The sequence below is a fragment of the Triturus cristatus genome, chromosome 1_1, assembly GCF_964204655.1.
Source record: "Triturus cristatus chromosome 1_1, aTriCri1.1, whole genome shotgun sequence".
NCBI classification, from domain to species: Eukaryota; Metazoa; Chordata; class Amphibia; order Caudata; family Salamandridae; genus Triturus; species Triturus cristatus.
The window spans coordinates 23781777-23808503 of NC_140579.1; the positions used below are offsets into that span (position 1 = coordinate 23781777).

Consider the following 26727-nt stretch of genomic DNA (forward strand, 5'->3'; position numbering starts at 1 on the left):
GGGCTCTTGCACGTCGGCGTGAATATGTAAGTGTCACACCCCTGTGGCCGTCGCTGACCAGTCTCAAACTACCCTTCCCTCCCCCACCCCCAGGCGCAGAAGGAGGCAGGGCGAAAATGGTCCTCAGGGCTATAGATTTAGGTCTCACACGACCAGAACCGGCCGCTGAACGTGAGACCACCAGCAAGCCCCTATGTAGGAACTACAAGCTGGGAGGGGCCCCCCACACAAGGGCGGCCGGAGAACAGCGGATCGACTGCGAGGCCACCGCTCACTGCAATGGGGTGTCGCAACCAGAGTAGTGGCCACTGCTCCTAGGGTTAAACAACGGAGATCCTGGGGTCCACCCCTACTTGTCCCAGGGCCACCGCATATGTCCACCTCCTACCTCTGGGAGAGTCAAGCAAGGACCGCCACAGACTCCAACAGGCCCGCAGTCCGACCCTGCCGCTGCCCGTGCGACCCGAAATGGCTGCCGATGGAGCTCAGGGGGAGAGGATGGCTCCCCAGGGGGGCGCACACCAGCACAGGGCAGCTCAACGGTCACCTGGCACCAATCACGGCGCCTCCTTTATTCAGCATCCCTGACAGTCCGACACAGCCACCGAGAGTCCAAGCCACCAGCACCCCATGGCCCGACAAGGCCGCCGACAGCCCCGCCTCGGATCTAGCAGGAGAACAGTGGGGGGGGTGAGATACGAGCACACGGACGGCTCCGCTGCCAATTCCTGCGGGCTGCCACTGCCTACCTCCCGCTCTGCACCCGCCGCCAGGAACAATCACAGGTACCGCAACTCCTGGCACCAGCCTCCACTCCAGGCCGCAGCCTAGGTCACAGCCACCGGCCCACCACCACTCTTGTCCCTCGGATACGGGACAGCTGAAGGCACTGAACGCAGCCCCCACTCGTGCTCCACCAGGGACGCGATCAGCGCGAGGAGTTCAGGATGGGAGGACAGGATAATGTAGGAAAAATGATAAGGCTGGACGGAGCGCGCTTAGCTCATGTGCGCCATCTTGGCTTGCCAAGCCACGCCCCCTCGCTGATGGAGTTTACTGACCACGCCTTCATATCTGGGAACTCTGTCCCTTCGTGCCGCTGCACTTGCTATTAAAGACATTCGGGAATACGTCGATCCGATGCCATCTTAGAGCTTATAGGTGAACCCAGTGAGAAGGCACAGTGTAGCGGAGCAGTCACGGTCGTGACCCTATTTACGATCCATATAGCGTCAGCATTCTGGCCACCTTGAACGTGTGTGTTTATGTGCCAAATTGGTGGTTGATGCACTGACACGATTAATGCGGACGACACTCCTTTTACATGAAACCGTATGTTTCCGATTCCTTATACATTTACGGTCGTCTTTGCTTTGTCATAGCGGAGGCCATGTAGAGTAAATCAGCCCAGTATGGTCGCAAACACCGACCCATTCTTGGGATGACTAAAGAAAACAGCAGAGAGGAACAGTTTACAGCTCAGAATGTCGCCTCCGCATTCTTGTCAACTCACCATCGTTAGGCTGGTTTCACCCTCTTTTTGTAATGATATACACCCTCCTAAAATCAACATGCTTCCATAAACTCCCCACCTTTTGTAAACCTGCTGCACGTTAAGGTGTCATCTCTAAGAAACATCGAAATTTTCAAAAGTTCTTAGTAGAACCAGGGCATATTCACATTACAAAGAAAAGTTCCCTACACGGATAAATCTACTATTGTAAACAACCCCCTTTTTCTAATGATAGATAATAAATCGTCAACTGCATTATCTGCGTATTTAAACAAAAGAGTTTTTCTAGCTGGCACTGGTCGAGTTACTAAACATGGCGGTACCAGTCCTGCACCGGGAAACCCCATAGCAAAGGTTTGCTGGTCACCTTTCAGTTGCTTACTGCTGCAATAGGTCTCGCCTTTGATTAAGTTAATTTGCTTTCCTAATTGTATTGTAGAGCAAAGCAAATGGCTTTAACTTAATAGAAGGCGAGACCTATTGCATTTTTAATGCTCGTTAGTTATGCCATTGTCTTAGATAATCTCAGCATTGTACTTATTGATGGTGAGGACCTGATGGTTGATGTTTGGCCTGCCTGTGGAAAGCTTCAGAGCGCTTGTGTCTCCATCGAATGGGATACAGGATAGACTAAAGAGGAGTTCATTTGTAGATTTACCTGATAATTGGATTAGAAGTGTAGAAGAGATTATCGTCATTTGATTTAAGTTTCTGTTTTTCGAGCAGCAGGTTATTTGACAAGGTGAATCTTATTTGAAAGATCGAGTTTTTTAAATTTCAAAAGTCATATTTTTGAACCCAACAGTTTGAAACTTTTAGTTACAAAAAAAAAAGTGAATCAGTATACAGCCTTAATACAGGGAATGTGGCCGAGTGGTGCACAAGATGTCCGCACACTTTTGAGCTCCAGCTCCACCGCCGATACTCCTCAGTAATCCTGCCCTTTGGGGACGAAAGGCAGCACAGACCACTGACACCATGGTTGTGCGAAACAAGCTGCTTTTTGAAACAGTTGCACATTACAACACAACCTGGGCCTTTGCCTTACAAAACTATACATCTTTAATCACCTACGATAAACTACCCCCGCCCCTAAATTAACACCCCCCCCCCCCCCCCATGACAAGTTCAAACCCCAATAAGATACTTGCATCAGAGCGGCTCAGCTGGGCATTTCCCTCCCGCTAAGACTTTATTTAAACATGGAATGAGCTCTTTCCAACGCATCCCCCCTTTTCATACCCTAGAGATAAAATATAAGACCTTATTGAAACCTACATTTGACCCATGACTGGTTGCCCTAGCTTTTTGCTCTGCCCACTTCACGAAGGAGTGGCCCACAATCCAAATCTTCATCCCCGGCAACTGCGGCACAGGAACAGAAAAAGAAACAACCCGTACATTACTCGCCCCCATCTACCTCCCCCCTGATGTAACTACGAAAGCAACCTGAAGACCAGCTATCCATCTCCATGATGGTCCTGGGAACCCAGCCCCGCCTACTCACTTCCGTTGCTGCCCCAATCCTAAAAGAATGAGTCCCAAACTTGCTTGGATCCAGGCCCACGACTCCAGTGCCTTACGGAAAACAGCCAGCAGCTGGAAGGCTTGCCGTCATTGTGTTTGAAAACCCTCCCCCCAATGTCCGCCCATGCCGCAAAGTCTCCACCCATCTGACCGGACCAAGGTCCTCTGACGGATAATTCCTCAAAAGCACATTTTCCCTTCCCTCCTTTGATCTGTCTTCGACTTATACAGCCACACATGTTCCCCATCCTCTTTGAAAAGCACATCGTCCCATAGCAGTCCCCTACTCCCTTTACCCCCTAATCGGTCCGAGACTCGGAAAGCCCCAAAAACATCCAGGTCATGATGTTTGAAAACAAAACTGATTCCCTGTGTCCCACGCACATCTGGAAGGAGCAGGTGATTTTTGCCAAGATCTCTAATGTCAATGGCCGGCGTACCCTTCCCGCAGGCCCAGATTCTCTTTCCCACCCCTCAAGCATTCTCTTCCCCAATTCCCCAGCAGAGGGGGATATCCCCATAACAGCTTGCCCATGAATGCAATGCCCGACAATTTCCCTGCAAAGGTCCCACTAGACTAGCCTCTTTCTATTTGGGTTCAAATGAATTGTATGACATTCTCCACCCTCTCTCATTCTCGATGCCTCTTCCTGGCACGCCGCTAAGAACTCGGCCTAGTCCTGCAGGTAAGCCCGCCTCGTAGAACAGTCTAAAGACTCGGCTACCAATTGTAGTATCTTCTTTTTCCTGCTGACCACAGCTCCTGCAGCATGCGTGTCTTCTCCGTATCCGCCTCCGTGGACAACCCTTGGAACCTCACCCACTGTGAACGAGACAAAGCATTAGCAAAGTCATTGTCCACACCGGGGACGTTTCGTGCTCTAAAGGTTATGTCAAATCTTAAGCAGTTCAATACAAATAGCCGCTGCAGCTGCCACAATTGTGGCCCTCTGGCAAACTGCTCGATGACTACCTGTACTACTGACATATTATCAATGCGCAAAAGAACTCTCTTGTATGCCAGCTGATGCCGCCAGAGCAGGATGGCCACTAAAAGGCGATGCTGCACTTCCCTGTCCTCCATGATCCTGGCCACTCCACGGCGCATCAGTGGCCTTGCCACATCAGAAAATATCTGTGCATCCCATTCAGCGTCTGTTAAGGAAGTCTATGGAATCCCGTTAAATGACTGTAAGAAAGCCTTCCACATCCTTAGATCCTCTTTGACCCCTGCTGACATGATGATGAAGTAAAGGCAGATCTAACATGGACAATTCTAACTGTCTACAGAAAGTCCTTCTTGCTCTTACCACTCTACAGGCGAAGTTCAGATGGCCCAGCAATATCTGCACCTCCTTCACTGTCACTTTCTGTTTGCCCAGCATGGTACTTAACAGGGCCAGCATGCCAACCTTCTTCTCCTCTGGCAGCCGGGCCTCCATTGCTATGGAATCAATCTCAATGCCAAAAAAAGAATGATCTGTACTAGGGCCTGTCTTCTTCTCTCGGGCCAAATAAACACCTAAGTCAGTCGTCAAATCCTGAAAATTCTCTAGCGACCGCTGGCAGTCGCCGGAACCCGAGGCCCCTACAAAAAAGATTTCATCCAAGTAGTGCGTCATACATTCCTGTCCTATGTGCCCAATGAACAACACTGAAGAAACGTGGTAAAACATCAAACAATGTGCACGAGATGGAACATCCCATGGTAAATGCCTTGTCCTCGAACCACTGGCCCTCAAAATGTATCCCTAGCCACTGGAAGTTGGCAGGGTGTACCGGCAGCAGACGGAAGGCAGACTTAATGTTGCTCTTAACCATCAGTGTCCCCTGTCCAACCTTCTCCACCAAGGTTAGGGCCACGTCCACTGAGAGTACGTTACTGAGACTTGCTCTTTTGGAATAAAGTCATTCACAGACTGGACTTCTGGCCATGGGAGGTGCTGTATCAGGCGATACTGACCTGGTTCCTTTCTTCGGTACCACCCCGATCTGAGACACAATGAGATGCTCCATTGGCCAGTTATCAAGAGGACCCGCAATTCTCCCTTCTTGAATTTCCTTGTGTCTCCATGACCACCTGTGCATGCTGAGATGCAGATTTCAAATTGGAAGCCCAACGGTGCACCCTCCGGCCTTCGTAACCTAGACTGAAACCATCAGTGAAGCCTTGCAACAGTAACTTAGCCTCTTCAGTCTTGGCATACCGGTGTTAAATGGTAGCGGCAGTTTCAGTCGGTATCCTTTCAAGTATTTGCCCGGCGGTAATCGCCTCTCATACCACTCGATAATTTACCAATAAAAGAGGCAGGCGCCGGAGACTGGAAGGCAGGAAACAAGGTTTTATTCCGTCGGAGCAGAACACATCAGATCAGACAGCAAGGTATCGTCACGAGGTGCTCTAACTGCATCTCTGAGACCTGGTCTCTTATACACTGGTTTATTGCTTTATTATACATAGTACATTCTTGAGATTCCCTTGATGTGCGGGGAAATATCCCCTGAAGCCCCGGCTCAGATCCGATCCCACACATGGTTACAGTAGAGGTTCCCACCCTACCCGCAGTGGGAGATGGCTATCGCGCAGCAGGGAATTCCGCTAATTCCCGGGGGTGTGTGCAACCGGCCGGGTCTCAGGGGGTAGGGGCTTTGATTCTACTGTAATCCCTTTGATGTGGGGTGTTTCCCTTACAGTAGGGGCAATAAACTGCATCCGCAGGGCTAGGTGATGGCCTGGGACCAGTTCAGACAATGGGGCGCAGAGGAAGGGGGTTATCAAAGGAGAGGCATGACCATGTATGGGTTGTCGGTCGGAAGTGGTTCCGTAGCAGGGTCGCGCAGAAGGAGAGGGTTTATGGCCTGTATGAGAGAGCGGGGGTGGCCGGCGCGCGGGGGATGCTCGCAGCGCCGGGGGAAAGCGCTGGCGATCGAGAGTGAGCGGGGAGAGAGAGTGGGGTGCCTAAAATGGCGGCCGTGCATTTGCTATGCGTGGCGCTGGGGAGAGGCAAGATGGCGCAGATAATGTTCAGTTTGCACGCTAAATTTCCACAGTCCTCCCTTTTAACATGTCTCGCCAGCTTGCCTAGTTTGGATCTATCCCCATAATACCCCGTACCTCCACCTCATTCAGAGCTTTCATCCGCTCAGTTTCAAAGTCCAAAGTCTTAGGGCAGATGCAGTTCATAAAAAGCGAACATAAAGGTGGCAGACACTGAATCCCCAAGCAACATCCACATAGTATCATGATTGGTATGAGGATAAATGAAAACAGCCTCCATCCCCAACCTTTAATAGCGTCCCAAAACCAACTCCCCAGTGACCATTCTTCTTGTTCTTGATGGACCTCTGTGGACAGTCTGTGGAGGTGTTCAATTGCTTTGTAGACTGAGGGTGAGTTATCCGGTACGTAGGTACAACAGCTGGACCCAATGATGCGGCATGCTCCTCCGCGGTCAGCCAGAACCACATCTAGAACAAGGCGGTTCTGGAGAGCCACCAGGCGGACGGCCTGAAGCTCAGCGGTGTTGTTGGCGAGGGCGCCAGCTGTAATGTTCATTGCTGTTTCGACTGCCTGGGTTAAGTGGCGGATGGCACGGCTGTTTGCCATCGGACCCCAGAGCGGAACAAGACCCTTTACTGCGTCCATGAACTGTGCTCTGGTGGAGTCGGTTTGTACAATGTCTTTGGCACGTTTCTGTCGGTGATGGTTTGCTGGAGCCACATACGTCGGAGGAAGGACAAAGGCGATGTAGCAGGTGCCTCCCCAACCTTTCGGGAGCCAGGTGTAGGCCTTAGTACCACACACGAAGTACATATTCGGGGAGGCAACAAAGGAAGGTGGGTCAACTGAGTCCAATGTTCGGGTGATGAGGCAGGAGCTGTGGCCCACCAGCTGTGCCCCCAGGCCTTCGAGGCATACAGATCCAGTGATGTTGATGACGGACAGGGCCACTGTTAGGGTGGCGGCTGTCCGTTTTCGGAGGTAAGAGAAGGTGGGTCTGGCTGGATTGTTGAACACTTGCATTTCAATTCGTTCTTTGGCGGGGATGTCCATGTGAAAGGAAGTGTTCGATCTCAGAGGGCAGAAGAGGGCGGAGGTTCTACCAGTTTTGTTCAGCCAGAACCCATGGTAGAAGTGTGACATGGTTCTGCCGGAAGTGGCATTGTCCTTGTAGTTCTCCTGCAGGAGGATCAGCCAGGCGAGGCAGGAACCATGGACGGAAAAAGGTGAAGGGATGAAGGGGATTGAGTGCCCAGTGGCATGGGGCAGCAATCCACAGATCCAGCAGTTAGTGGCGTTGGTGGCAAGATTGTGTTGGTGTTATGTTATGTTATGTTAAAAGAAATTTGTAACGCGCACTATCACCATAGGTTTCTTGGCGCTCAAATAACCAGTAGCGTGATTCAGGAGAGAGGGTTAAACATATGCAGAACGAAAGAGCAGAGTTTTTAAAAGTCTGCGAAAGGAATCGTACTGAGGACAGAGGCGGAGTGAAAGTGGCAGAGAGTTCCAGGTAGAGGAAGCCTGGACTGAAAAACTCAAGCCACCGTGTTTCTTCCTTATAAATTTGGGGACCTCAAGGAGATTGAGAGAAGCTGAGCGAAGTGCCCTAGAGGGAATGTAGCGAGTCAGGCACGAAGAGATGAACGCAGGAGCTGCATTCGAGAGGGCCTTGAAGGTGGAACATGCCAATTTGTAAGTGCAGCGCTTAGAGATGGGGAGCCAATGCAAACTAAAAAGGAGGGGAGTAACATGCTGATGTTTAGGCTGGTGGAAGATCAGACGGGCAGCTTGATTCTGAACCAGCTGAAGTCGATGAAGGAGACCGACTGGAATGCCCGCATACAGCATATTGGCATAGTCAAGCCTTGAGGTAATGAGTGCGATAACAACTTGGGTCAAAGCATCTTTGGTAAGAAACCTGCTAATCTTGCGGATCCGCCTGAGATGGAAAAAACAGGCTGAAGTGACCGAATTGATTTGCGGTTTCATTGAAAGATCTTCTGAAATAATCACCCCGAGGCTTTTGACTGAGCGCACGGGAGTCGGTGCGGCCCCCAAGGATGTTGGCCAGTAGGTGGAATTCCATGGATGGTTAGGGCCACCTACCAAGACAAGCTCGGTCTTGGTAGGGTTCAGTTTTAAGTGGCTGTGATACATCCACTCAGCGATAGTCAGCATAGTGGTCTGAAAATTAACACGGGAGGAGGGAGAAGGGTCAATAGGAAAGATTAACTGAAGGTCGTCCGCATAATTAAAAATTGTAGCTGGGGAGTTACGGAGGGAGGCTAATAAGGGTTGGAGATACAAATTAAAAAGAATCGGGGATAGTGCCGAGCCTTGTGGGACTCCGCAAGGGAGAGAAACAAAAGGCGCGGACAAAGTGGAGAGATGGACGGACTGAGATCGCTGATGGAGAAAAGATCTGAGCCAGTCGAGGGCCACTCCCTGGATGCCGGCATTGTGGACACGGTCGATCAAGATGGTATGATCGACCGTGTCGAACGCCGCTGAGAGATCTAGTAGGACAAGGGCCTGAGATAAATTATTGTCAGCGCCCTTCCTGAGGGTGTCCAGGACTGCTACTATGACCGCCTCGGTGGAATGGAGGGGTCTGAATCCCGCTTGTTGAGGATCCAAATAAGAGGAATTCTCTATGAAAGAGCTCAAACAGCGGGTAACATAGGTCTCCAGAATTTTTCCTAAGTAGGGGAGGAGAGAGATCGGTCTATAATTGCTAAGTATGGTGGGGTCAGCATTAGACTTCTTCAGGATGGGTAGTATGGCGGCTTGCTTGAAAGAGAGAGGGACCTCCCCCTTTGCAAGAGAGTTGTTTAATAAAGCAAGGGGGGGCCCGGACAGGCAAGGAAGGCCTCTCTCAGAATCTGTGGGGGGCAGCAATCGTTAGGGGAACCTGACTTAACTTTGAGGAGGAGTGAGGTGAATTCCTGAAGGGAGATAGGTGGAAATTCCGTCAAGATACTGGTGTTTCTGGGAGGAAGAGGGGGGGGGACAGGAGATGCCGGGTTAGGGATAACTGCACAAAAGAGTTATTCCAGAACTCCTTACGCCTTTCTCGGAGTTGGGGTGAAAGTGAGATCAGATGGTGTTCTTTCGTGGTGGTAGGTTGAACGGTAGTCAGCAATGTCTTATGAGCGGGTGTGCTCTCCTCCATGATCCAGAAGGTGACCACGAGGAGAAGGCAAAAGAGAAGGGAAATGAAAAGTGCTATTGTCTTAAAGCTGTGCATTCGGTCAGTCTTTGGGTTTTTGAAGTGGATCTTCGGACGTCCGGTTGCTTCCATCATCTTCATGTCGGGCGCTTCCATCACCTTCAAGAGACTCGGTAGCGGGCAGAACCACAGACTTTGTTTTAGTTTCTCTCCTGGTGGCCTTTGAGGTGACTAGGCTACCGTTCTGAGATTTCCACTTAGCCTGTGGTCTGCTTAGCCGAAGTTCTCTCCTTTTTCTCGCAAGTTATACCCTTCTTTGGATGGCACAGTGGGATCGGGATATTCAATCAACTCAAGTGTCTCTGTATCCGGGCAGCGGCTCAGGGATGGTCGGTCTTTGTCCAGAAGTTCCTCTTGGGCGGTGATGTTGTCCGTGGTTGTCAGGGTCGGTGATACCTTCTTGCAGTGGTGTGCATGCAGCCAATTGCGTTTCCCCTCCACTCGAAGAGCTGTTCGGGTGGTGATCAGGACTTGCAGGGGGCCCGTCCACCGGGGCTCCAGACTCTTGGTGCGCTGGAAGTTACGCACTAAGACGAAGTCACCGGGTTGGATGTCGTGTCCCGGGCCCCTGGAAACATCGGGAATGGCGTGCAGCACCTGCTGATGGATAACAGACAACGTCTTAGTTAGGTTATACAAATAGTCGGACATGAGGACGTCCGGGACGTCGTGGATGGATGATGGTTTTGGTGCAGTCCAAAGGTTCATGGGCCGCCCAAAGACGACCTCGTAGGGGGTTAAGTGGTGTTTGGTGGGGGTGGAACGCATTGATAGCAATGCTAGTGGGAGAGCGTCTGGCCATCTTAGTCCTGTGGTGGCGACTATTTTTGCTATCTTAAGCTTCAATGTGGCATTGTGTCGCTCAACCAGGCCTGCAGATTGGGGATGGAAGACCGCATGGAACTTCTGTTTTACACCCAACCCTTTTAAGATGAGTTGGATAACTTCGGCTACGAAGTGGGGGCCATTGTCGCTCCACAAAATTCGACAAAGGCCGTATCGGGGGAAGAATTCCTTCAGCAGTACTTTTGCAGTAGTCATAGCGGTGTTGTCATGGGTCGGGTAGGCTTCCACCCATTTGCTGAAGGCACACACAACGACAAGCACATACTTTAAACCTTGGCACCTTTCTAGCTGGACATAGTCCATTTGTAGGACTTCAAAGGGGTGATTGGGGACCCCAAACCCTCCCCGGGGTACAGCAGTTCCTTTCCCAGGGTTGTGTTGGAGGCATACTAGGCATTGTTGGACCAGACGTTTGGCTGAGTCTGGTATTCTGTCGTTGTGCCAGACTTTGGAGATGAGTTCGATCATGGGGGCAGACCCTATGTGTGCGGGGGAGTGTGCCATGGTCAGCATGGGGATCAAGTATGAGTCGGGTAGCAACCATTTGTTCGAGTCTTTAGTTCGCCAACAACCGTCATCGTCCTTCAATCCCACCCGGGCCCATTCAGTTAATTCGTGTGGTGTGCTGGCTAGTTGGATATCCCTAATCGTTTCCCTAGCATCCTTCCATTTCTCAGTTTGTGACCTGGTCACGTACATGCGGGTCGTGGACCTATTCTCGGCTGTGGTTCGGGCAGTAATGTCAGCTAGTGCATTTCCCTGACCTATAATGTCTGTCACCTTCTTGTGTGCCTGGCATTTGATCACAGCTATCCGTGTGGGGAGGAGGACTGCTTCGGTCAGGGCAGAGACTAGATCTCCATGCAGGATGGGTGTGCCATGAGAAGTCAAGAATCCCCTCTCTTTCCATAAGAGCCCGAAGTGGTGAACTACCCCAAAGGCATACTGACTGTCTGTGTAAATGTTTGCGGTTGTCCCTGCTGCCAGGATGCAGGCTCGTGTGAGGGCAATTAGTTCAGCCGCCTGTGCGGATCGCTGTGTGATGCGGGCTGTCTCAACAACTGTTCGAGCTGTGGTGACTGCATAGGCGGCTGAGGTGGTGCCATCAGGGAGCTTGATGCATGAGCCATCCACCCACAGTTCTCCGTCAGGGTCCGGGAAGGCAGTATCCCGGAGGTCAACCCTACTCTTGGTTTGTTCGTCGGTGAGGGTCACGCAATCATGTATAGGGGATGCATTGGGGTCAGCGTCAGGGAGAGGTAGTAGAGTAGCTGGATTCAGAGTGGTGCATCGTTTCAATGTGATATGGGGTGCAAGCAGAGTCAGTTCATACCCAGTCAGTCGTGCGCTAGTCAGGTGTTGAGTCTTGGTTTGGTTCAGGAGGGTATCAACAGCATGGGGTACCAATACTGTGAGGGGGTTCGAGAGCACGATCCCCTCACTTTGCCGGATAGAGACAGCAGCGGCGGCTACTGCTCGAAGGCAGGCGGGCAAAGCTCTGGCTACGGGGTCAAGAGTGGCAGAGAAGTAGGCACAAGGGCGTTGCTTAGGGCCTATGGACTGGGTTAGGACAGACAACGCACATCCCTCCCTTTCGTGGGTGTAGAGGGAGAAAGGTTTAGTGTAATCTGGGGTTCCTAGGACTGGGGCCGAGCAGAGGGCGTCTCGTAATTCTTTGAAGGAGGATTGGCATTCGGGTGTCCAGGGGAGGGGGAAGGGGACATCCTTAGCCAGCAGGGAAAGCAGAGGCTTTATGGTAAGACTGAAGTTTGGCAACCACTGTCGACAAAAGGAGGTGAGGCCCACTAGGGATCGTACTTGCTTCTGAGTTTTGGGAACAGGGGTTTCTAGGATGGTTTGAATTCGGTCAGGGGTAAGTTTCCTCCCGTCTTTGGATAGTAGGTGGCCTAGATAAGTTACCTGGGGCTGGCAGAATTGCAATTTCTTTCTGGAGACCTTGTGACCGTTCTCCGCAAGGAAGCGGAGGAGGTGAATGGTGGCTGTGACGGCGAGAGGAGTGGTGTCGGCCGCCAAAAGAATGTCATCAACGTACTGTATCAACACCACTCCATCGGGTAGTTGGACTGCATCCAGTTGCCTCTTGAGGGCTTGGCTGTAAATACTGGGACTCTCAGTGTAGCCTTGGGGTGCCCTGCAGAATCTGTACGAACGGGCTTTTAAAGTGAAGCCGAACAGGTAGCGGCTGTCTGGGTGGATGGGGATGGAAAAGAATGCGTTCTTGAGGTCAATAACAGTAAAGATGGTGGCAGTGGATGGAATCAGGGTGAGGATGGTGGTGATGTCTGAGACTACGGGGTACTGGGGTATGACTACTTTGTTAACCTCTCGCAAGTCAACAATGAAACGGTAGGCTTTCTCATCCCCCTCGCCTTGCTTCTTTACAATGGGTAGGATAGGGCTGTTGCAAACATTACTGACTACTTCTTCCACCACTCCTGCCTCGACCAGGGACTCGATGATTTCCACCAATGCCTTCTCGCCTTCGGGTGATATCCGATACTGTGGAAGCTTCGGGAGCACTGCGTCCGGTCGGACGGTTATGTGTACCGGGTCGATCACCATGCGCCCTACATCTGAGTCGGTTTTAGCCCATAGATGTGAAGGTAATGTGTCGAGTAGGGACATATCAGCATCGGTTATAGAGAGCATACGCCGTGTGTGACAGGGTCTGGACAGATCTGGGTTATCGTGTAGGATGACTCGAACTCCGTCTGGGGAGCATCTGATGGTGGCTCGAAAATGCTTTAGCAAATCAAGTCCCATAATAGCATCGGGGGTGTTGGAGGAGAGCAGAAAGGTCGTGTCAGTGGTGTTATCTTCTAAGTCAAAGGAGATTGGTGTTGATAAGGGGTTAGTGGAGGGCGTTCCGTCAAAGCCTATTGAGGTTACGTGTGAGCCAGACAAGGGTGCCCTAGGAATCAGTCGTTTAGATAACGCACTACGTGTCGCCCCAGTATCTACCAGGAATGGAGATTTTGTGCCCAAGACCTTAGCGGTAACGTAAGGACCTTGCTGGTCAACACGGAGTTCGACTGGATCCCTCCCTTGTCCCTGGCGGTCCTATGCGAAGTCATGGGTGCTTTCGTAGTCGGACTGCTGATACTGGTTTTGTCGGGGGCGATCAAAGGTGTTTGGTCTGCCTGGCCTGTCGTTGATGGTGTTGTTCGTGTGCCCTCGTCCCTGTCCTCTGTTTCTGGGGTCATATGTTGTGTCTCTGGGGTCCCTATTCTTGTTCATTTCCAGAAGGACCGGGCACTGGGATTTCCAGTGTCCGAACCCTCTACAGAACGCGCATTGATTCCCATCCAAGTCTCTCCGTCCGTTGTAGGGTGCAGGTGTATGGTCTCTAGGGGGTAGCTTTCTAGGGGCGGTTGGTTGGTAATTCTCTTTCGGGGGTTCCCTTCCTATGGTCACCCCTTGCAACTGTGCTATCATTACTCTCTCCTTCAGTTCCTTTTTCTTCTTCTCTGATGCCCTATCGTTCTCGTTTTTCTGATTTTCGTAGTATTGGGCCATCTGGAGAATCGCTGTGGGTTTGGAGGCTGCCCAACTACTCTCGCTGGTCTGTAGCTTCTGGGAAACTTCCTGTGACAGACCCTTTACATAATTCTGGACAAAGAGGTGGTGTCCGGTTGCGGTGGTCATGTCTTGGCCACTGTAATCGGAAAACACAGTCTCGAATCGGGAGAAGTATTCAGACACATCTTCCTGGGGTTTCTGACGGCAAGCCGTCACTATCGACCAGTCTACCTTTCTTTCTGGGATTAGAGTCTTCAGCCTTTGTACAATCTTGTCTGGGAGCTCTAAGATGGCTTTCGGGGGTTTCTGTCCTGGCTCTCGCTGTTTATCTATGGTATCGAGTTGTACCCAGGTATATCCGAACGGCTCAGCGTGGTCAACTTTCCGGATTTGTTTCCACACATCAGCCGGCAGACATAGCCCAAAGAACAAGTCGATATCTGCTAACGTCATTATCGTTGAGCCTAAGGCTGTACCCAATTCCGTGTAGAAGGCAGTCGGGTTCTTTCTTAAGTCGGGTAGAGTCTTTCTAAAAGTCAAAATATCTTGCCGGTCCCACGGCTGATAGACCCAGTTATATACAACCCTTCCCTTCGCATCTGGGTTGTTGATGTCGTCGTGTGTTCCCTGACCCCGTGGGGGGACCCAGTAGGGGGCAGCTTCTTTAATGGGCATCATGGCATCGGCCCTTCCTCCCTGGAGATTAATTGCTATGGGGGTTTCTGTTTTGGTGGTCTGTCCATGTTCTTTAAGGTGTCGGTAGACCTCGAGTGTACGAGTGAAGAGGTTCGTTACATCGCCCTCTCTTTCTTCCCCAATGTCTACCTTCCTATATAGGGCCGCTAAGCCTTCGGGACCTTTATCGTGGTACCTATCCTCATATGCATTCAGGGCGTGATAACAGAGCCGTACGACGAAGTGTCGTCTGCGGCTGTCGGCATACGAGTTATACACGTCTGTTATATACTCCTCACTTTCTTTTCGTTCCACCAGCGTCCCTACTATCTTGTCAATTCCTGCTCGTTCATCCTTAGTTAGTCGATTCATTCTGGTGGACTCTTTCTTTCCTATCTCATGGTCGACTGGCGTTGTGGTTGACGTTGGGTTCGGCACAAGAGGCTCAGCCGGCGCGGAGGCCGTGAGGGCCGAGGCCCTTGTACTGCTTTCGCTCGTGTTCGGGGGTTGTGGGTGTTGTACTATTGATTGGGAGGGTGCATACGGAGGGGGCATGTAAATGATCGGAGGACCTAACAGTAACTCGTCATTCGTTCGCTGCTTGGAGGACAACTCAGGGTAGAGCAAAGAAGGGGTCCTAACAGCGTACTGGCCTGAGGTTTCGGGTTCCTGTCTTAGTTTAGTTTCCCTTCTCTCCTTTATGTCCTCTTCTAACTTTCTAGCGGCAAGGTGAGCTGCCTTTCGTAATTCCTTTTCTGCTTTTACTTCTTCCCTCTTTTTCCGTTGCGTTGCTTCTTTGCGCCACATGCCGATACTGTCAAGCATAGTAGGCGTCGTCTTATTGCTACGCAGAGCTATTTCTAGCGCTTCTATCTTATGGTCGTCGAAGGATCCCATCAGTGGCCACTGACTCTCGGGGTCCTTCTTTGTATATTTATGCCATAGCTTGGTATAAGCTACGGCGACTAGTCCATATTTAGTGAACATGTCCTTATTAGGGGTGCCCTCCAGTGGAGCCGGATGGTTCACCTCTAATAAGCGGTCCGGGCAGAACCAACTACCAATCAGTGGGGAGAAGATAGGCATGACGGGTTTCAACGGGGACAAAAGTCAGCACTACCTATCTTTTCACTGCTTGCAAAGACTAGACAGAATATCTCTATTCTTCGTTATTTGCAAGCAGAGAATACCTCCAAAGAACCAATATCGAACAACTAGTGTTCGGACAATCAATCAATCAATCAATGGGGAGATAAAGATAGGCACGACGGGTTTCAACGGGGACAAAAGTCTGCGTTACCTACCCTTCACTATTTGCAAAGACTAGACAGAATATTCCTATTCTACGTTGTTTGCAAACAGAGAATATCTCAAAAAGCACTATTCTTCAAAACAATCAATGTTCGGACAATCAATCAATGGGGAGATAAAGATAGGCACGACGGGTTTCAACGGGGACAAAAGTCTGCGTTACCTACCCTTCACTATCTGCAAAGGGAGAGAGAGAGAGTATTTCTACTCCTCCCCGTTTGTAGACAGCGAATATCTCAAAAAAGAACAATCAATGAGCAATACTAGAATTTCCAAAGCTTCAAACAATCAATCAATTATTTCTCAATTTGTCGTGTATCACGACCTTACCCGGACCGCGTGGACAGTTTCTCGTCTTCCGCCTCCAGCGCCCGATCGTCCTCTACTCTCCGTATTTGCCGCGGCACTCCTGATGGTTCCCAGTCAGGACCGTAGATCACTCGAGAGAGGTCTGCTCGGAACCAGTGAAGTTCGGATGATCGGCTGCCAGACGAGGGTCTATTGGGCAGGAGCTCTCCCGATCGTTGCAGTCGTTCACTCTGTCGTCGGGACCTCTCCCACTGGATCCACGTGTCGCTGATGGGCCCCACGTTTGGGACGCCAATTGTTAAATGGTAGCGGCAGTTTCAGTCGGTATCCTTTCAAGTATTTGCCCGGCGGTAATCGCCTCTCATACCACTCGATAATTTACCAATAAAAGAGGCAGGCGCCGGAGACTGGAAGGCAGGAAACAAGGTTTTATTCCGTCGGAGCAGAACACATCAGATCAGACAGCAAGGTATCGTCACGAGGTGCTCTAACTGCATCTCTGAGACCTGGTCTCTTATACACTGGTTTATTGCTTTATTATACATAGTACATTCTTGAGATTCCCTTGATGTGCGGGGAAATATCCCCTGAAGCCCCGGCTCAGATCCGATCCCACACATGGTTACAGTAGAGGTTCCCACCCTACCCGCAGTGGGAGATGGCTATCGCGCAGCAGGGAATTCCGCTAATTCCCGGAGGTGTGTGCAACCGGCCGGGTCTCAGGGGGTAGGGGCTTTGATTCTACTGTAATCCCTTTGATGTGGGGTGTTTCCCTTACAGTAGGGGCAATAAACTGCATCCGCAGGGCTAGGTGATGGCCTGGGACCAGTTCAGACAATGGGGCGCAGAGGAAGGGGGTTATCAAAGGAGAGGCATGACCATGTATGGGTTGTCGGTCGGAAGTGGTTCCGTAGCAGGGTCGCGCAGAAGGAGAGGGTTTATGGCCTGTATGAGAGAGCGGGGGTGGCCGGCGCGCGGGGGATGCTCGCAGCGCCGGGGGAAAGCGCTGGCGATCGAGAGTGAGCGGGGAGAGAGAGTGGGGTGCCTAAAATGGCGGCCGTGCATTTGCTATGCGTGGCGCTGGGGAGAGGCAAGATGGCGCAGATAATGTTCAGTTTGCACGCTAAATTTCCACACCGGGAAAGCCAGAATGTGAGTCTATCCAGTTTAATGGTAGTATAAGCCCTTCCCGCCAGGTCCCAGTGCCCCTTTTCCCGCCCGCACTGCTGCCCCTGACCTGACCGACCACCTGGGACAGAGCGGTGTTCCCCTGCGCTGAAGCAGGCAACCAATGAGTGCATGCCTGCACATTTCGAGCATTTGTGGCAAAACTTGCTCAGCTCCCTCGTGCAAAGGCCCAAGCTATCCTGGCTGATGAGGGCTGAACGCCCGAAACCGGTCCTAGGATGCTTGTTTCCAGTCCAGGGAGGACCTGGTCTGGCAGTTCGGGCTGGACTGTTCCCATTGTGCGCAGGGTCAAGACTAATTTGCATATGGCTGGGTCCAAACTGGAATGGCATGGAGAGCAAAAAAACGATTGATTAAGGCCCAGATCTCTGTACTGGGGTGAATGTATGACATTGTCCTTTATTCTGTCCATCAATTGTTGTTTTTGCATTTGTCACCCCGAGTGGGACGGGTATGCCCAGACGTGGGTCCCGTGCTCTCCATGCCACTGGAGTCAAGCTATCCTGGCTGATGAGGCTGAACGCCCGAAACCGGTCCTAGGATGCTTGTTTCCAGTCCAGGGAGGATCTGGCCTGGCGGTTCGGACTGGACTGTTCCCATTGTGCGCAGGGTCAAGACTGATTTACATAAGGCTGGGTCCAAACTGGACTGGCATGGTGAGCAAAAAAACGATGGATTTAGGCCCAGATCTCTGTACTGGGGTAAATGTATGACATTGTTCTGCATTCTGTCCATCAATTGTTCTTTTTGCACTTGTTGTAGTCCCAGCATGCCCACCCTGGTTCCTCTGGTGGCTTTTTGTGGTCCTCCCCGCTCTGTGCTGTGTGGGACAGCTCTTAGAGAGCTTGTACACAGTGGGAAACCTCTAGCACTGGGCCCGACCTCTGCATATGGCGCTTAGGTGCTGTAGGTGGGCATGTCAACGAGTGGAATTGGCTCCACTCTGTGCGCCGGTTATACTGCGGGTGGGGTTTGAGGCTAGATGAGAATACTCTACAGCCTGAGGATTGGAGGAATGGACTGCGGTCGGTGTGGTGTCTCTTGGCGACTGTTCCTCTGACAGCGCCTTTCAAAGTCTGGAAGAGCTGGAGGGGCAGCCCCATGGGCGCTCCATTTCTGACCTATGGCGCACTGGTTTCTGCGGTATGGCGGTTGTAAGGTACCCTGAACCCGAACCCGCTGTTCAGGAGTTCCTGCAGACTTTGCTGACCTTTGACTGAGGAAGTCAACTGGTCTCCTGGCTGTATAAAATAGCACTGACCATGGGGGTAGATGACTTACCATCTCTAAGGGATCACTGGGAGAACCTGCTTGGTAGGGCCTTTGTGGGGCAGGAATGGGACCAAATTCTAGAGCACTCATATACTTTAACATGCAACACAAGGTTTAAATGTACCCAATTCAACTACCTGCATTGTACAAATCTAACACCACATAGACTAAACGTTATGTTCCAGGCCACTGACCGGTGCTGCCTTCCGGCAGATGCGCGCTTTTTACATATGGTATGGTATGAGAATGCTCAGTCTTTTGGGCACAGGTAGCGACAGACCTGGAGCACTCCCTTGGTCGAAGGCAACTTTGTATAGCAGAGATATGCCTGCTTTGTTTGTGTAAAATGCGGTCAGAGATCAAAGCGGGCAACAGGTGTCTAGATCTGCCTTTGGGAATAGTGCCTAGTGATATATCACGCGACTGAACATCACCACATGGCCCGCCCCACTGTAGATGGTGGACGGTGGTGGGAACATGGGCTGCAACAGAAGGGGCTGCAGTGCGGAAGAGTCCAGCGGTCTGCGCAGAAAACCAATCATGGAGCTATGGCAGGAGGTTGTAGTTGGCTTCCTGTCTTGTTTCCCTCAGGATGAGACAAACAGACAGGGTGGACGTGTGACCGTGTGTGTAAACGATGAGAGGCACCCTACCTCCCTTGGGATCCACAAGAGGCCGCTGCCCTTCCTGTGCCCACTGTGCCCACTCTGGGAATTAAGATATTACGGCCTTTGTTACAGAGATCTGTAGCCAAGTTGACTCTCACTGAGTAATTTGTTCTTTCCTAAAATGTTATACCCTTGCTGAAGACGTGTTGGAATGCACACTTTTCTTTCACTATGTGTGGTGGCATGGGGACAAAGGAACAACGTTTAGTGCAGGTGGGACGGGCTGCCTGCTGATGCAGCAGAGACAGATTTACAGGCCGAATTATACTGAATTCTTGAATAACAAGTGCAGGTTCCGAGGAAATGCGGAGTTTCCTAGCACTGTAACTGCAATATTTCCTACTGCTGCAATATAATGGGTTTTTTTCCTATTCAAAACCCAATAAAGACATTTTTTAAAAGTACAGCCTTATTACAAGTGATATGGAATAGGGTGGGGCATTTTCTGTACCCAATAAATTCCAATACCCTCATGTTAAGTGTGTATTCAAGAAAAGTGGAGAATGGCGAGTCTCAGATTAACATGACAAGAGAATCAGCATTTCATTAAAGACACTGAGGCTAACATTATGCATAATCTCCTTTATTATGCCACTCCTCGGCAGCCCCTTTAAAGAACGCTAACACAACAATCCAGAATTGGAACAATAAAGAATCATCAAAAGTCTCTAGTATGGAACGTTCTGCCTCTTTAAATGCAAAACTGTGAATATAACACGTCTTCTTCTCCATCTTACTTATCCACGAATCCTGTCATTACGCTTGTGCATGAAACAAAGAACATTATTAAAATCATAAAACTTTTAACCTTTAAACCAAGACAGTACAAAACCTCACTTTAACTTAATACACTAAAACTTCATAAACTTCAAACCTTAAACTTCAAAAAAGACACTAAATATATATATATTCACTTAAAAAACCATAGGTTTCACACGTTATAGTTAGGTGGACATTTCACTCGTAAAAAACCAATGAAATTCCACCGTTATAGTTAGTTCAGATAACTATAACTCGCGCGCCCGCAATCCAGTGCTCATGACGTCACATATTTCATCACTCATGACATGGTCAGTGGCATCACCCATGACATGGTCAGTGGCATCACTCATGACATCACTGATGACATCATCCTTGTGATAGAGTGGCCGTCACGCGAGTTATAGTTATCTGAACTAACTATAACGGTGGAATTTCATTGGTTTTTTACGAGTGATATGTCCACCTAACTATAACATGTGTGAAACCTATGGTTTTTTAAGTGAATTTGCAAGGTTTTTTAAATGCTAATTCCTGAAACCTATGGTTTTTTAAGTGAATTTGTACGGTTTTTTAAATGCTAATTCTTTTTTTTTAATGGTTTTTCACCGTGCGCGCACCCCGCGATTTAAAAAAAAAAAAACTAAAATGTTTTTTCACCCTTCGGGGTCCTTTAGGGACCCCCTGACAAAGGCTAGGCGGTCAGGAACTCTCTACCCTGCCCCCTTTTCACGTTTGCCACGTCTCTTTTTCACTCTCGCACCCACAACAAACAAAATGGCGGCCGACACTTCCTTATTTCGACCGATTTGAATGTTGACTGACATGTAATCACCAATCAGAATTACGCTCGCGCACGTTAGGGTGCGCGCACCGTGCGCGCCTATAGATATGTATGTGCTTTTAACTGCAATTGTCTCAGGAAATACTGAACAGATTGACTCCATATATGCAAAAGGCACTTCCTTGACCTGAGGACTACCTCTCTGCCAAATTTCAAGTAATTCTGTTCAGCCGTTCGGGCTGTACCTTCGACTAAAGGTCCTATGGGAAAATGCATGGGGAAAACGCATTTTGGGACCCCCTTTTTTCTCGGCCCCCGCTTGACTAATCACCCCGAGACTTTCAGGGTAGGAGCTGAACGAAGCGCCCCATTAGTTTTGAAAATTTTGCGAGGATTCGTCAACCGGCGCCAAAGTTATTCAAAATTGAATTTTCAGATTTCCTATGGAAACATGGTCCTAACTTTAACTATCTACTGGCGACCGCCAGTAGATTATATATATATATATATATATATATATATATATATATATATATATATATATATATATATATATATATATATTATTTTTTTTATTTTTTTAACCAATATTAATCCACCAAATAACCCCTAGGGAGTGGTGGGCGGGATAATGTTAGCCTCCGTGTCTTTAATGAAATCCTGATTCTCTTGTCATGTTAATCTGAGAATCGCCATTTCATTACAAGATCGGAGGCTAACATTATGCATGTTGAAAGCCCTTCAACACAACTTCTGACATATGCTCGATTGGTCTGAAGTAGTTACTTGCAAAAGTTCCCACGTTAGACCAATTAGCTGCCTTCAAAATCCTTTCCAAACTTACACCAGACCAACAAGCTTTACTTGCCATAGCACCTCTTACAGAATGCGCTTTAAACTTCTCCACATCCACTTCAGCTTCCTTCATTGCAAATTTCACCCATCTTGAAATCGTTGATGTTCTTACCGCTCCAAATGGTTTGACAAAGGAAATCAATAACTAACGCACACCATGACCTCTCTTCTCCTGCATCCTGCACTCATACTCTTTTAAACACTCAACCACGCAAATGTTTTTACAATCCTCAAACCTAGGATAAAAAAATTGAACTTGTTATGGTCTTAGTTCTCTTTCTTATCTCAAAGAAAACACCATCAGGTCCGAACACTCTATTACTTTCCTCCAAACACTTGACATCCGAAACCCTCTTACAGAAAAGCAAACACAACAAAGTCGCTAACTTTTCTGAAATATTCTTATTCGATAAATACTTGTTTGAAGGCCAATTAATAAAAAGCTTTAAAACCAAGTTCACATCCCATAAAACCTCATACTCACCTCTCGGAGGCCTCCTAATCCGCATACTTTTAAAAACCCTACAAACTAAAATGTTACTACCTACCGACTTACTACTGAAAGATCTGCTGAAATTGCAGACCTATAACAATTATTAGTCCTATAACTGAAACCCTTCTCAAAATAAATTCTACACCAAAAAATAACTACTTCTAGCACAGGTGCCTCCACGGGATCCAAATTCTTTTCCAAGCACCAACAAGTCCAAAACTTCCAAATCCCCTTATACCTTCTCCTTGTACCTGGGGCCCAAGACTCCTCGAGTATCTCTGCAGCTCCCTGTAAAAGACCTCTGAATGCTCCAAAACGTCTGACACCTTCCAAACAAGAAGGTTCAACACCCCCTCTAAAACAAGAGGCTGCTGTTCTACCAACCTGTTTGTTAGCAAACCTTCCGATGCCAGAACCAATAGGGGTACCTCGCATGCTAATTCCAACACACCTGGAAACCACGCCTGGGAAACCCTAAAGGGAGTCACTAGGACCAACTGACCTCTCTCCTTCCTCACCTTCAGAATAACCGTCTGAATCATTGCAAAAGGGGGGAAAGCATACCCCCTCACCACTGTCCAACTCTGCTGAAACGCATCCACTGCTTCCGCTCCCGGATCTGGCAACCAACTGTAATAACTCACCTTCTGAAATGTCTGTCTTGTCGCAAATATATCCACCTCTAATGGACCCAACTTCTCTTATATCTTTGCAAAATAGACTTGATTCAGCATCCAGTCGCTGAAGTTTTTCGCATATCTTGAATTCCAATCTGCCACTACATTCAAATTCCTTGATTCCCTGGAAGGTACATTCTTTTGCAATATCCGAAAGATCCTTTGATCTGCAACCTCCCAACCTGTTTATGTAACAAACAGCAGAAACATTGTCCATCTTCAACAATACTGTACGACCCTGAATTTTCTTCCTGAAACACCTCAACGCGAACAAACCTGCTGATAATTCTTGGCAATTTATGTGCATTTTACTTTCCAAATCCGTCCAAACACCGCCTGTCTCCATTCCTCCCAACCGAGCTCCCCAACTGGAACCACTTGCATCCGTCCCCAAGGCAAAATCCGTAACGCAACAAAAAATTGCTCTTCCATTCCAAGCATCCAAGATGTTTAACTAGCATTCTAATTCCTCCTTCGCATCCAAATCCAATTTCACTTTTCCCTTTGTGCTGCCAAGGACACCACACTTTGTGATGGAGTTAAATACATACTTTCTACCTTTGTCCAAGTGCTTTGAATTCCTTTGTCTCTTTCCTCCTTTATATACATCTTTGTCAGAGCAAGACCAAAAATCATCCTCTGGCCTATTTCCTTTTCTTTTGCTATCCAAAACAATCTCCACCACTTCCCTCATGGAAGACTTTACCTCATTCTGAATCATACTTCTAAGGCAATCCTCACTAACTCTACCTTCCACAATCTGTGTCTGAACAACACTCTCCTCTGAATTCATTTTATCTCTTAAAATTGCTTTTACCTAAAACTCACCTGAAAACTCTCCACAACCAACTCTCCACATGAAAAACCAAAGCGATCGGTAAAACAAAATGTCTACCGGTCTTCGCATTGCTTTGTTGTTTAGCATTCACCTTAATGTAATACAACCCAATCCAAAATGGCTACCGTGATCTCGCGAGATCATGAGTAGCCGTTCCAAATCTTTCAATACGCTCGCGTCAAATGATGCGAGTACTGTCAACCCAACAAATCAACCGAATTTGGCAGCACAAGCAATTTACTTTGTTAACGCTGCCTCCTAATGTGCACGTGATAAAGCGAGCGTGCACAACCACAGACTCACAGGAGGGCAGCGCGAGCATACAACGCTCTGATACCGCTGCCCTGAAACCTCGTACGAGGCCTTAAAAACTGCAGGTTTCTTGAATACTTTTTCAACATTAACAATCCAAAATCATTCTAAACTGAAGTATTAGCTATTTTTAAATGTATAAACTTTCCTAAACATAGATCATATTTTTTAGGAAACACAAATACCATTTATAGTCAGAACACACTCATACACATTACGCTCTGCTTCTGAAAATTACAAGCAATCTACATTTAACTCACACACATCTTAATTTAAACTGACCATACAAAATGAACTGAACCTAAGGTTACTTATCTCATCAGGAGCAGCATTTAAAAGAGGCAGAACGTTCCATACTAGAAACTTTTGATGTTTCTTCATTGTTCCAATTCTGGATTGTTGTGTTAGTATTCTTTAACCCCTTCCATGCTCATGACGGAACGATTCCGTCATGAGCATCGGTTGAGCTGTGCTCATGACGGAACCGTTCCGTCATGGCCCCGCCCGCGCTCGAACCCTTCAGCACCGCGGGGGAATCCGCGCAGCGCTGAAGGGGTTAAAGGGGCTGCTGAGGAGTGACATAATAAAGGACATTATGCATAATGTTAGCATCGGGTCTTGTAATGAAATTATGTATCAAATGCCGCATATATGGGAATTAGTTAGCATTTTTCCCCTGGTATATTTGGGCAGGTTTATACTGCTGGATCTTACCCCTGCCCAAAATAGGGCTTGCACAATGATAAGAATTCACAGGCCTACCTGTGAGTGGGACCTATGTCATTTACAATAAGCTTGAGTAACCATGACGGGCTGAGCCGTTCAGACTAAGTCTGTGTCTGAAGCTGCTCCGTTGGTGTTGCAAAAGGATGGAGATTGCCTCACAACCTTAAGGGAATTCTCAGGGCGTGAAAGGAGGTGAGGAACCTCAAAACCTCAGAATGACACTGGAGCCTGCGTCTCAGTGGCGTGCTGAAAGCACCCTGTGTCCTAGTAGCTGCACTGAGGCCTCACTACAGTCCTGTGGTGTAATGGGGGTGTGGGATGTTTTTCAAACCTCAAAGAGTCTTGAACCCAATTTCTCACCGGGTCTGAAGGATTGACTGTTGTGAGAATTTTCTCATAGGTTAATGGAGGGAGAACGACCCTGAACTCAAAGGGTTGTCAGAACCGAATCTAGTACCTCCAAGTCCATGTGCGGAGAGCACTTCTAGTCAAGAGTGATGATGGAGCCCATTGGGTTCCACAGGGAATTGAAGTGGTCTCTATTGAGGGAGGGCACTGCAGTCTAATGGTGGCGGGGGCAATGTTACTGTAAATTCTCCAGTCCCATGCGATCTCAACACCCTCCTGCATCCTCTTTTTCACAAAAATGCCCCTGCGATGGCCTCTCGCCCCAATCCGATATCCATTGCATCCTTTTCTGCAGATTTTATCATCTGCCAAGGACTACTTTTTTAAAACCACTGCTGAGATCTTGGGGTATACGCACATGCAAACTGGCATACTGCAAATTAAAATCCCTGGAAACCCCTTTAGTCCTGGCAGCTATGTCATCTTACCTGAAAACGACGATGAGGCTGAGGTCATCAATGCAACCCTAACTTGTTTTACATTTTGTTGCTTAGCTGTACCTATCTTTTTAACTTTTGTGATTTTACTTATGTTATTAACTGCATGTAATTTTAGCTGTGTTAAGGATTTTTACTCGTGTACTTTTTTGATATTGTATTTACATATCGAATAAAGCTCAATATCTATCTATCTATCACTCCATCCTTTCAATTTTCTCCAGGTCTGTATGTGGGTGCAGCTACAGATCCCAAAAATTGAGGATGGGGATAACTTTGGTGTTGCTGTCCAGGTGAGTAACCATTATGTTGCGAAAGAGAATGAGAATTATGTCTGACCTGGTAGGATCTTTTTTCACTGGAAGGATGGATAGCCTGCTATCCGAGATCTTGTGCTCTGAGATGTGTGTGACGAAAGATTTGCTCTGCTGGCTGAGGCCGGTTGCGTGTACCACTGTAATCTGTATACTTTGGGAGATAGTTCAGCTGTCTTAGGCTAGAGCTTCCAAGATGTTTTTTGTTTGAATCCTGGGTGTTTACGGTTTGTGTGCCCAGAGGGATGTCTCTGTATCTCAAAGCCTCATACTCTGAGATCAGCATGTTCCTGAGGGGACAGTTCTACAGTCTGATACAGAGATCTGCATCGTCAGAGAGTAGCTGTGCCACATGAGGCCTGAAACTGCAATGTTTATATCTTGACGGGATTGCCATGCTGTTAAATACCAAAGGCTGTACATTTTGTTAATCTTGATGGATAATTATGTCACTTTAGCCTTTGAGTATTGAGCAGCTTAAGGACTGGCCTAGCGGTCCAATGTTTCAGCTTGTGACTTCCATGTCAGCTGGGGAAAACCCGGCGATCCAAGGCCTAAGCCTGTAAGGCGTGTGACCTGAGAGATAACTTTAGTGTTCATAGCATCTGTAGCTACTCATGCCCTCTAGTGTTTAACTCGAACACTTGCAAGTTGTTTTTCTTCGAAGAAGTCTATTGAGTCACAAGGTATATAGTGGCTCCTTCCTCAGCTAACAATGTGCATGGGCACTGAAACCATGCCAGATTGTTTTTTCCTGCCCTCAGGTTTGGACGTCTCTGGCTGGGGCTCGGAGTTCCATGCATTTCCTTGCTCCCGTATGAGCCCAGTGTTGGATAAGTCCTCAAGAGGCAATAAGGTAAGTAAAAATATATTTTATTCTAAAGAGTAGCCAATGACCAGGAACAACTGACTCTTGCTGCCAGAACCTCAACCCATGTTCCAGAACATGGAACTGAATAACACACTGAATGTAAATAATAGGTAATGGTAACACCCAGCCAGAATATTCCTCAACTCCGATATCTGAAAAACCATTGTTGCC

At 48.6% G+C, this 26727-nt stretch overlaps 1 protein-coding gene across 1 annotated transcript in view; it reads left to right on the top strand.

The window, feature by feature from the left end:
• Positions 1-26727, top strand: part of LOC146869199 (proteasome activator complex subunit 1-like) — a 120994-nt gene that overhangs the window by 58621 nt on the left and 35646 nt on the right. Inside the window, exon 7 of the mRNA XM_085643135.1 lies at positions 25596-25664. Coding sequence (XP_085499261.1) covers positions 25596-25664 — 69 coding nt within the window. The remainder of the gene's footprint in view (positions 1-25595; positions 25665-26727) is intronic.